Consider the following 12,149-nt stretch of genomic DNA (forward strand, 5'->3'; position numbering starts at 1 on the left):
AATTTCTACAAAGACAAAAAAAAGTGTGGTTGCTGTGATCATCCCAGGAGGTTTGCAGGGCCTCCTGTGTGGATATGCAGATATTGTAATCAGATTAAAAGCATTAACCAGCTCATTATGCATCTTTCAGATATTGAACGAAAGAGCTGCAAAGGAACTGGAGCAGTTTCAGATGCGAAATTCTAAACTTCAGCAAGAGAATGAACAACACAGTTTGGTTTGTGAGCAGCTATCCCAGGAAAACCAGCAGAAGGCATTGGAGCTCAAAGTAAACACCAAGTGACTGATTTGTTGCCTAGCACTCCCTCCCTTATTCCCTATTTTATTAAAATTTTTTAATGTTTTTTGAATTTTTGAGAGAGAGAGAGAAAGAGAGAGAGAAAGAAACAGATTGCAAGCGGGGGAGGAACAGAGAGAGGGAGACACAGAATCTGAAGCAGGCTCCAGGCTCAGAGCTGTCAGCACAGAGCCTGATGCAGGGCTTGAACTCAAGGATCTTGAGATCATGACCTGAGCTGAAGTCAGACACTTAACCAACTGAGCCACCCAGGCCCCCTCACTCATTCCCTATTAATACAGATTTGCTGTAGTGGTTGGAGCTGTTGGTTGGATAACCTGTATTAGCCTTGATATGTCAGAGGCAGGCTCAAGCCTACAGTGATTGCTTTCTGCTTGGAAGTAGATAGTTTGATGACTTCCATTCTCATAAAACCACAAACCTGAATATTGATCATATGATTATGCAAGTATTTAAAAAAATTTTTTTTTTAACGTTTATTTATTTTTGGGACAGAGAGAGACAGAGCATGAACGGGGGAGGGGCAGAGAGAGAGGGAGACACAGAATCGGAAACAGGCTCCAGGCTCTGAGCCATCAGCCCAGAGCCTGACGCGGGGCTCGAACTCACGGACCACGAGATCGTGACCTGGCTGAAGTCGGACGCTTAACCGACTGCGCCACCCAGGCGCCCCTATGCAAGTATTTTTGAGAGCAAGCTCAGATACTCATCTCTGTAACTTAGCCTTGCAAGTAACTAGTTGCCCTGAGCTAGAAACCATTTACATGAGTGAGTAGCAAAGAAGATTATATTTTACTACTTTTATATGGAGAAGGTAGAATGGGAGGGTTGGGGGATGGACTGGTACTATTGAGTATCTACCTCCAGGATTGTAGAACCATGATTTTTTCTTCTATACACTGTAAATTTCAAGACAGGCTTCCCATTCTTCTCCCTGTCCTCAATGAAGAGTGTTTGCAAATTATGTTTGGGTAACAGTTTTATACTTGGGTACATATTGTATACCTACGTGTTTAACAGAGCGACTTTATGTTTATCACTGATTCTGAAAAAAATCCATAAACCCTTCTCTGGTTATGTTAGGATACTAAGCATAAAATGAGTGACCTATCAAGAATGATACATAGATTTGATCAGTGAGTCATAACAGTTTTTGCTTCTTATGCCCTTTTGAAAATCTGATGAGAACATGGGTGTACATGCGCCCCCCCCCCCCACTTATTTGCACATCTTCTATCTTGTTTTGAATGCAGTCTCAGGTTTCCAAGATTTTTCTGAAGTCTAACCACGGGGTCTGGATTAATAACTACTGAATTACAACATTCTATTGTTCTAATTGGAAAGGGCCCTAGTTCAGCTAATTTCGACCATGTAAATCTGAGGCCGAGGAGTATTTAAAACAGTCCAGAGTGGTTTGACTTGAAACCATTCTTTATGAGAAAGCTGTAAATTGAAGCAGAAATGAAATGGCTTCTTAAAGCAAAATAATATATTAGCCCCTAAGGTAAAATTAAAGTAAAAATACTTATGCCATTAATTCTCTTCTTTGGTAACATGAATGGGGCACCTTGAAAGATGGAAAATTTTTGTTATCAGATCCTGAACCTATGGGATTCTACTTCTAGCAGTAATCTGAGAATGACATGCCCAGCTGAGTGCAGTTTCTTCCTTGTCAAGAGCTGGGGATAACTGCTAATGTTTATTTGCTCTCGTTGCTTTTCCAGTAATTTCTAAGAACGGCAGATTTAAAAAATGAATTTGAATTTTAAAAAATTAATAAAACTTGAGGTCCATTGGCAAAAATCTGGTGCTTTCTTGTGCTAGAATTATTATTTTGGTGCCTTTTGCCAATATGTAGACTTGACTATTGATGATGCCCTGTCCATGTATCTGTATGTACACCCACTGACTAACATCCTCTGAGGAAGTAGGGCCCTTTCTCTAGTGTGTGTAGTTGTACTCCAGTGGCCATGTGGGTTCAAAAGAGTATCTGAATATGTTAATAGCATGTCAGCAACCTTCTGAGAGAGGGGTGCCTGGGTGGCTCAGTCGGTTAAGCGTCCGACTTTGGCTCAGGTCATGATCTCACAGTTGGTGGGTTCGAGCCCTGCTTTGGGCTCTGTGCTGACAGCTCAGAGCCTGGAGCCTGCTTCGGATTCTGTGTCTCCCCCTCTCTCTGCCCCTCCCCTGCTCACACTCTTTCTCTCTCTCAAAAATAAACATTAAAAAAATTTCAATAACCTTCTGAAAGAGATCACTCTGTGAGTCCATAAAAATTGCTAATCAAATACAGCATTCGTATACAAAATTCACACATTTGTGATATGTACAACTCAGCATTCTTACCCTGTTTGATTCAACAATTCAGTGGTACCTTGAGACATCAGGTCTAATCAGTCTTTCCATTATTTTTTAGCTTGTATAGCAACATTGTATTCAGAGAATAGTTTTTCAATTTCTCTCAAAACCAAACAATGTGTGTTTTTGTTTAACCCATACAACAACTTTACACTAACATGGGAATAATTTCCTTTTATGGGTTCTGAGTTCACCGTCACCTAGTCACTGGCACTTTATTTACTGAATATCCCTGGTTAATTCTCTCACTAATTACAGGCCAAAGAGGAAGAAGTCCATCAGATGCGGCTTGACATTGGGAAGCTCAATAAAATCAGAGAACAAATCCATAAGAAATTGCATCAGATCGAAGATCAAAAGTCAGAGGTGGAACAGCACAAGGAAACTCTAAAAAATCAGATCTTGGGATTAGAGAGAGGTAATCCAAGAAACATTTCGTGCTTTGTCATATTCCTTTGTAAACATTTTATTGGTGACTGTGATTTGGCAACCCAGGGCTCTATGCGTCCAAACACAAACCATGCCAGATGTAATCAGTAAAACAACTTTCAAACTGGTAAGCAGCCAATATGCAGGGGACATCATTTTGAATACCTTGAACTATCCTACCTTAAAAAATTCTTCAACAGACTATATTGGTGCAATGTAAATCCAGCCAAAAGTATTGCTCAGTATTTGTCGCTGGAATAAATAGCATCTATACTCTTAAGTCTGGGTTCTACATGACTTTATGCTTTAGTTCCTTTTCTCAGAGAAGATAGGGGATAAATTAAAACAAATGTCCCCCCACTAGCAATATTTGGGACAATGTTGTACCAAGAATCAGTGAGACAAAAATTAGTGGTTCCTAACTTCCTTTAAAAAAATGTTTATTTATTTATTTATTTATTTATTTATTTATTTATAATTTTTTTTTCAACGTTTATTTATTTTTTTTGGGACAGAGAGAGACAGAGCATGAACGGGGAAGGGGCAGAGAGAGAGGGAGACACAGAATTGGAAACAGGCTCCAGGCTCTGAGCCATCAGCCCAGAGCCCGACGCGGGGCTCGAACTCCCGGACCGCGAGATCGTGACCTGGCTGAAGTCGGACGCTTAACCGACTGCGCCACCCAGGCGCCCCTATTTATTTATTTTGAGAGAGAGAGGGATAGAGAGTGAGCAGGGGGAGAGGCAGAGAAAGAGGGAGACAGAGAATCCCAAGTAGGCTCTGCAGCTGTAAGTGCAGAGCCCTACATGGGGCTTGAACTCATGAACTGTGAGATCATGATCTGAGCTGAAACCAAGAGTCAGACATTTAACTGACTGAGCCACCAGGCATCACAATGGCTCCTAACTTCTTTTCTCTGTTATTACTTTACCATGTGATGAACCTTGTTTTTACCAGCTATCACATTGCCCTGTGGAGGAAAAATTTAAGTGCTATGGAAGGTCACATAGCACAGAAAAATCATTAAGGATACAAACTATGGAGTCATGTCTACCTGGGTAAAGATCTCACCTTCATCGTATTTATTGTTAGGGGATGAAATGAGGTGATACATACAAAGCACTTGTGGACAGTACCTAACACAGTAAATGCTTACTAAATGGCATCTATTATCATCTGGGCGTATTACTATTTATATAAGCAGTAAGAGAGAATGCCATCTCATTCTGAAAAAGAATATAATTGAAAATAGGATATGCTAGTCAAATTTGGTGTGGCAGAAACAGCCCTGAACTTGGACACAGAGGATCTGGGTTTGACTTTGACTATACCAGAGTATGTGAGGCAGGAACACCTCATTGAACTCATATGGGTTGTAGGTCACTGAATGAGATAACATGCATACCAGCATAAAAGCAGACATTGCCCCCCTAAAAGGTAAAATCTAAATCTCTAGGCAAGGTTATTAGAAATACATCTGACCCTTGAACAACATGGGTTTGAACTGCATGGGTCCACTTACCTGTGGATTTTTTTTTTCAGTAAATACAGTACATCACTATGAATGTATTTTCTCTTCCTTATGATATTTTTAGTAACATTTTCTTTTCCGCAGCTTACTGTAGTGTAAAAATGCAGTATATAATACATATAACATGCTAAATATGTGTTAATCGACTGTTTATATTATCAGTAAGGCTTCTGGTCAACAGTAGGCTGTTAGTAGTTAAGTTTTTGGGGAGTCAAAAGTTATACATGGATTTTCATCTTCACAGGGGATCGGCATTCCTAAGTCTGGTGTTGTTCAACAGTGAGCTGTATTTGTTATGTAAGCCTTTGAAAAGTACAGGTATTTTTCCTTTTAAGACATCAGGAAATAATCTTTTATTGAGGTACAGCTAGAGCTTACCTTGAAAATTTCTCCATTCTTTCATTCAATAAACTGAGTGCCTACTATGTGTAGTCACCAAGGTAGGCATTGGCTGCATGGAGGTCCCTGCCCTCAGGATGCTTACAGTCTTGCATGAGTTTACAATCTAATGTTTTCAGTGATAGTTAGGAAGAAAAATAAAACTACTAGATCATATTTTGTAATTGGTTTAGTGACTTTCAAAACACTCCCATATTTAAATCAGTGTATTTTTTACTTGCAGTAGTTCTAAGTTTTGAAAAAAAAAATTATTCATTCTGTGTTGAACCCAATTCTTCATCCTTAAGTCATATTTATAGAAGTCATCATGCTCTCTTTTGGTTATTTTATAGGTATCGTTAACATTATTTTTTCTTGGGGACTTCTTCCTTTTGAATGTCTGATCAAACAGTGGCACTGGACATAAGAGTTAGAAGCATGAGTCCTCCATGGGTTGTGATTTTTCTATCACAAAACCCAAGAAACTAACTGATAAACTGCCAGAACTAATGAGAGTTCACTGGGGTGGCAGGTTATAAAATAAATATATAGGTATCAATAGCTTCCTTTCATACACAGAATCAGTTAGAATATAGGATGGAAAAACCTCTTTTCACAATAGCAACTCAAGTAATAAAATATCTATAAATAAAGTTACCCGGATATCTGCAAGACATGTATATAAAACACACTCCAGAATTCTATTGAGGGGTATAAACGAAAACTTGAAAAATGGAGAGATATACAAAGTTCCTGAATGAGAAAGCTCAATATGATAAAGATATAAATCTGCCTAAATGAATCTGTATATTTGATATTTCCAATAAAAATTTCAGTAAGTTATATTGTTGGGACTTGAAAACTGATTCTAGAGTTCTTCCTGAAGAATAAACAGGTGACAATAGCCATAAAATTCTGGAAAAAAAAAGGGGTGATGAGGGAGTATTTGCCTTACTGGGTTAGGTTTTTAATATTATAAAGCTTCAATAGTCATCAAGTAGTGTAGTGAAAATGCCTGATAAACAGATCAATGGAAGAGATTGGAAAAAACAAAAAATACCCAAGATTATCATTAAGATAAAGGTGTTTCATACCAGTGTTCTGTATGGACTATTCAGAAAATGGTAGCAGAACAGTAAGTTAGTTTTTGGGAAAAAAAAGTTAACACCAAATGTGGAAACCATAAAGCAAAGATTGAGAGATTTAATGAAAGAGTTCTTACAAATCCATAAAAGGGGTAAACAATTCATGAGAAAAATGGGCATAGGGCAAGTGTGGGCAAATTTAAAAACAAATACAGGGGGCACCTGGGTGCCTCAGTGGGCTCAGGTCTTGATCTCATGGTTTGTGAGTTGGAGTCCCTCATTAGGCTCTGCGCTGATGGTGTGGAGCCTACTTGGGTTTCTCTCTCTCTCTCTCTTCTCTCTCTCCCCCCATTTCCCCCCTCAAAATAAATAAATAAACTTAAAAAACTCACTGTTAAGAAAAAGCAGAAATACAAGTAAGTGGTCATTAAACATGAAAAAGTAGTTGATTTCACTACTAATCAAGGAAATGTAAATTAAATACAGACATACTGGCTTTGATACTCTATTGGCTTGTTAAAGATCAAAGAGTGATAATATCCAGTGATGGTCTGGGTGTGGATTTAAGCTGCTATTAGTTTTCTGGAGAGAAATTTGGCAGTAGGAGAGAAATGTCTTTTTTTTTTTTATCACCTTCAATCCAGGACTTCCTCTTCTAGAGTAACAAATGAATGAGAACTTTCACAGAATTATGGCTTATAATTGCAAATAAATAAGTAAAATGGAAGCAATTTAAATGTTAAGGTAGGGGATTGGCTAAATAAATTACGCATTTTCATATAGTGAAATATCACAGAGTCATTAAAATTCTGTTGTAGTTGCACATTTATAATATAGAGAGGCATTTATTTTATGTTAGTTAATTACGAAAGCAAGCTACAAAACAGTATGTGTAGTATAATTCATTTTGGTGTATGTATATGAATGTGTATATATTTATATTTTTATGCACACACATATTTGCATAGGAAAAAGTCTGGAAAGAGACATATGAAAATCCTAAGTAGATTCTGGTTGACTTGAAATTTTTTCCCTTTTGTTATTTGGATGTCTCATTTCTGTCTGTATTCCTAATTATTTGTATAATTAGAAAGATTTAAAAAGAGCAAGGACTCTTGGAGTCAGAGAAACCACGCTCCCAGCCTCAGCCCCTCACCTCTTGGCTGCAGACTGTTGGCATGTGGCTTAATTCCTCTAAGCCTCAGTTTCCATCTGAGGACAGGGGACCTCCTTCATGGCGTTATGGTGAAGATCATGTAACCCTCAATAAATAGTAGTTTTATAGCTGCAGATAAATCTATAAAGCAGTTTCTCTGTTACATTGGCTTTGGCAGATTCTTTCTTAGGTTGGCTTCATATTTCTTCTTCTTCTTCTCCTTGGTCATTTAGAGGTGGAGGCTTCAAAGAAACAAGCAGAACTTGATAAGAAAGCAATGGATGAGCTTCTGAGAGAAAGGGACATATTAAATAAGGTGAGTTTGTTTTCTGTAGCACTGGTAAACAAATGTCTTTCCTTAGTGCTATGATATCTGCCTATTAGGGGATAGAAAACTCTGAGGCGAACAAAAGTAGATTAGAAATAAATAATCGTGCTCAGTTTTCTTCCAAGCTGCTGTGCACAGTCCACCATTCACTGGCTGAGAATTGAAACTGCATTATCACCAGGGAACACAAAGGGACTTGGGAATTATCATATAAACGAGGAGCGGATTTCAGAGCGCTGTGTGGATTCTGATTTTATTGCTGGTGTGTTATTTGGCATCCTAAGCAGTTGATCAAAATTTCTGAATTTAATATCTGTAATCTGCAACTTTTGCTAATCCAGAAGATACAAGTGAGCGCGAATAAAATTCTAACTTTGAGGTGTTTGCTGAAAGAACAGCCGGTTGATGACAAAAACCTTCCCTGTACCTTTTCGGGATGTAGGTTTTCAGTTTTGCTTTTAGCCCTTACATCTCCTAGTCTTTGGAGCTCAATCTGGTCCAAAGCTGAGGAAGTGGTTGGGGGAGGCTTGAGGCCTGGAAAGCCTCCATTCAAGGGGGGGATCAAGGGGGGGACCCTTACTCCCATCCCTTTCCTCTCCAAACCCTTCCAGAGGATTCCTTCCAGTGATAGTCACTCTTAGGAGATTAACTACTTTCAAGGATTTAGGGTAAATTTCTTGCTCAAGGATTTCCTCCAGGGAGGAAAAATCAAAGGGCCAGTTATAGAGGGGAGAGGCTGCTTGCAGAACAGTCTAGTCTGATGGCTTTTGTCCAAGAGAGCTTCGTCTCATCAAGTAGAAACAGCCTATATTTTTTCATTCCAACTTTTATGATTTCTTTCGGTTTTCCAGAGTTGAACAAATATTGACAAAATATATCACTCTGTAAGCTTAACTGAGACTAGGGATCTCAGGAAGTAGTAGGAAATTACATATCTTTACATGATGAGCTCTCCTTAGAAAATCATTGTGGGTTTTTTTTTTTGCATAATGCTGGAAACTGTTCCTTTGTTCTATAAATTTGCACATGCAAACAATGTTGTTGGATTTAGATTTGTAATTAAAATTTTTTTTAGTTTAGAGAGAGACCACGCACGAATTGGGGAGAGGGGAAAAGGGTGGGGGGAGAGAATCCTAAGCAGGCTCCATGCCTAGCGCAGAGCCTGATGCAAGGCTCCATCTCACCACCCTGAGATCATGATCTGAAATCAAGAGTTGGATGCTCAACTGACTGAGCCACCCAGGCGCCCCCTTTTAATTTATTTTAAACATATACATTTAATTCATTTATATTTTATGTATTCTGGTAAACAACCAGTAGATTTTTCTGCCACAATAGGACATATAGAGCATCATTACTTTTACATTTATTTGTTTAATTTGACTGATGTCAGTTCTTCCTCTAGGGCAGGGTATACTTTCTTTTTTCTTTTCTGGTCGGCACATCCTTAGTGCCTAGCACAGCATCTAGCTCTCCGCAGGTATGCAATCAACCTTTACTGGTAATACATTCTTTCCCCAACGACTTGAAATGCCACCTTCACTGAATGAATGGGTGACATGGTTTTGACAGGCAGCAATGTTAATATATTTTGGCTCTTTCAGTGTCATGTTAAAGTGGCTTTGTCTTTTCTGGAGTGAAAGTTTAATTCAATACTTGAAAATAAAGTTGACCTTTTTTATTTTCTGCATCATCACCCAACCATGGTTTACTGTCTTTATATTCCGTGGTTTTCAGACCCCTGGCTGCAAGTCTGTATTGGTAGGAGATTTGGGAAGGGGCCACCAGGTGCCTTGTGGAACCCAAGGATCCAGGTGGAACTGATGGGAACCTGACGTGACATCTTGGGATACACGAAAGCCCTGTCTCACCACCACTGGATTTCCTGCTGAGTTTTTGCTTTCGTTTCTCTCTTTCACAGAAGATTGCCTCCCTGTTTCCCAGTCTGTTTGGGAAAAAAAAAGGCTATCATCAACAGCTCCCAGTTTACATCCTCTATTGACCTTCAAAAAGCTAAAGGCCCTATTTCAAAAATCCCTGGTCCCTTCAGCTATGGCCAGAGAAGTGAACCCTCTTGCATGAGTGTGGCTGTCAGGGTGACACTGTTGTTGCCTCCATGTTTTCAGAGAACAATCTGGCTTCTCAGGCAGCCAATCCAAGGACTTTCTGCTTCAGCATCAGAAATCACTAGTGCAGCTTAAAAAAAAAAAATACCGGCAGCTGTGTCCCATCCCAGAATCAGAATCTCTGGATCTGAGACACAGGCATCTGCATTTCCTTAAGAAACTGGGTTAGTTATTTTATTGTAGTAAAATACACATAAGACAATATTTACCATTAGTGACATTTAGTACATTCACAGTTTGCGCAACCATCACCACTATCTAGTTCCAGAACATTCTCATCACTCCCAAAGGAACCCCTACACCTGTAAAACAGTTGTTTCCACCACCCCTGGCAACTACTAGTCTACTTTTTTCTTCTATGGATTTGACTATTCTGGATATTTATGTAGCTGGACTCATATTATACATGGCTGTTTATGTCTGGAATCTTTCACTCAGAATGATGTTTTCAGGCTGAAACTGTGCTGTAGCATTTAAAAAAAATTTTTTTAAACGTTTATTTATTATTGAGAGACAGAGAGAGACAGACCATGAGCATGGGAGGGGCAGAAAGAGGAGGAGTCACAGAATCCAAAGCAGGCTCCAGGCTCTGAGCTGTCAGCACAGAGCCCGAAGCGGGACTGGAAATCACAAACCGTGAGCTCATGACCTGAGCGGAAGTCGGATGCTTAACCATTTGAGCCACCCAGGCACTGCAGGACTTCATTCCTTTTTATGGATGAATAATATTCCATTGTGTGGATATACCACATTTTGATGACCTGTTTATTAGATGATGGACATTTGGGTTGTTTCCACCTTTTGGTTTTTGTGACTAGTGCTGCTGTGAACATTCATGTACAAATTCTTGGTTGGACACCTGTTTTCAGTTCTTTTGGATGCATACCCAGGAGTGAAATTGTTGGCTCATATGTTAATTCTAGATATTTGCATTTTGAATGAGCTGGTTTTATTTTACTGTGTAGTCAAAGCCCTGTTACGTGATTAGGTTTAAATGTTCTAAGCTCACAAGAACAAGAGTAGAGCTGGGATTGAGGTTATCTTTGGGGTCAGCCAGCCCTGGACTCAAATCCTGGCTCTGCCCCAAACCTGTTGTATGACCCTATAGGCAAGCAGCTTAACTTCTGAGTCTTAGTTTCCTACGCTTAAAATGGGAGCAAGAAAGTACTCATTTCCAACCCTAGAGGAGAAAGCAGGAAAAGACCTCTCTGACCTCAGCCGTAGCAATTTCTTACTTGACACATCCCCAAAGGCAAGGGAATTAAAAGCAAAAATGAACTACTGGGACCTTATGAAGATAAAAAGCTTCTGCACAGCAAAGGAAACAACCAACAAAACTAAAAGGCAACCAACGGAATGGGAAAAGATATTTGCAAATGACATATCGGACAAAGGGCTAGTATCCACAATCTATAAAGAGCTCACCAAACTCCACACCCGAAAAACAAATAACCCAGTGAAGAAATGGGCAGAAAACATGAATAGACACTTCTCTAAAGAAGACATCTGGATGGCCAACAGGCACATGAAAAGATGCTCAACGTCGCTTCTCATCAGGGAAATACAAATCAAAACCACACTCAGGTATCACCTCATGCCAGTCAGAGTGGCCAAAATGAACAAATCAGGAGACTATAGATGCTGGAGAGGATGTGGAGAAACGGGAACCCTCTTGCACTGTTGGTGGGAATGCAAATTGGTGCAGCCACTCTGGAAAACAGTGTGGAGGTTCCTCAGAAAATTAAAAATAGACCTACCCTATGACCCAGCAATAGCACTGCTAGGAATTTACCCAAGGGATACAGGAGTACTGATGCATAGGGGCACTTGTACCCCAATGTTTATAGCAGCACTCTCAACAATAGCCAAATTATGGAAAGAGCCTAAATGTCCATCAACTGATGAATGGATAAAGAAATTGTGGTTTATATACACAATGGAGTACTACGTGGCAATGAGAAAGAATGAAATATGGCCCTTTGCAGCAACGTGGATGGAACTGGAGAGTGTGATGCTAAGTGAAATAAGCCATACAGAGAAAGACAGATACCATATGGTTTCACTCTTATGTGGATCCTGAGAAACTTAACAGAAACCCATGGGGGAGGGGAAGGAAAAAAAAAAGGGGTTAGAGTGGGAGAGAGCCAAAGCATAAGAGACTCTTAAAAACTGAGAACAAACTGAGGGTTGATGGGGGGTGGGAGGGAGGGGAGGGTGGGTGATAGGTACTGAGGAGGGCACCTTTTGGGATGAGCACTGGGTGTTGTATGGAAACCAATTTGACAATACATTTCATATATTGGAAAAAAAAAAGAAAAAGAAAATCTCCCTTAAAAAATTATTTTTGCATATGCTGTCATATACATATACATTTTATGATGATACTACATTATATTTGTTGTATTTTATTTTTTTTTTTATTTAAAAAAAATTTTTTTTTTTCAACGTTTATTTATTTTT

At 39.3% G+C, this 12,149-nt stretch overlaps 1 protein-coding gene across 4 annotated transcripts in view; it reads left to right on the top strand.

Moving 5' to 3' along the window:
- The window catches only part of CFAP58 (cilia and flagella associated protein 58), a 111,201-nt gene that overhangs the window by 18,017 nt on the left and 81,035 nt on the right, over positions 1-12,149 (top strand). For all 4 annotated transcript variants that reach the window (XM_047825500.1, XM_047825499.1, XM_047825501.1 and 1 more), the window contains exons 6-8: positions 131-268; positions 2,915-3,074; positions 7,469-7,551. In XM_047825500.1, the coding sequence (XP_047681456.1) occupies positions 131-268; positions 2,915-3,074; positions 7,469-7,551 (381 nt within the window). The remainder of the gene's footprint in view (positions 1-130; positions 269-2,914; positions 3,075-7,468; positions 7,552-12,149) is intronic.

This window comes from Prionailurus viverrinus, chromosome D2, assembly GCF_022837055.1.
Source record: "Prionailurus viverrinus isolate Anna chromosome D2, UM_Priviv_1.0, whole genome shotgun sequence".
Classification (NCBI taxonomy): Eukaryota; Metazoa; Chordata; class Mammalia; order Carnivora; family Felidae; genus Prionailurus; species Prionailurus viverrinus.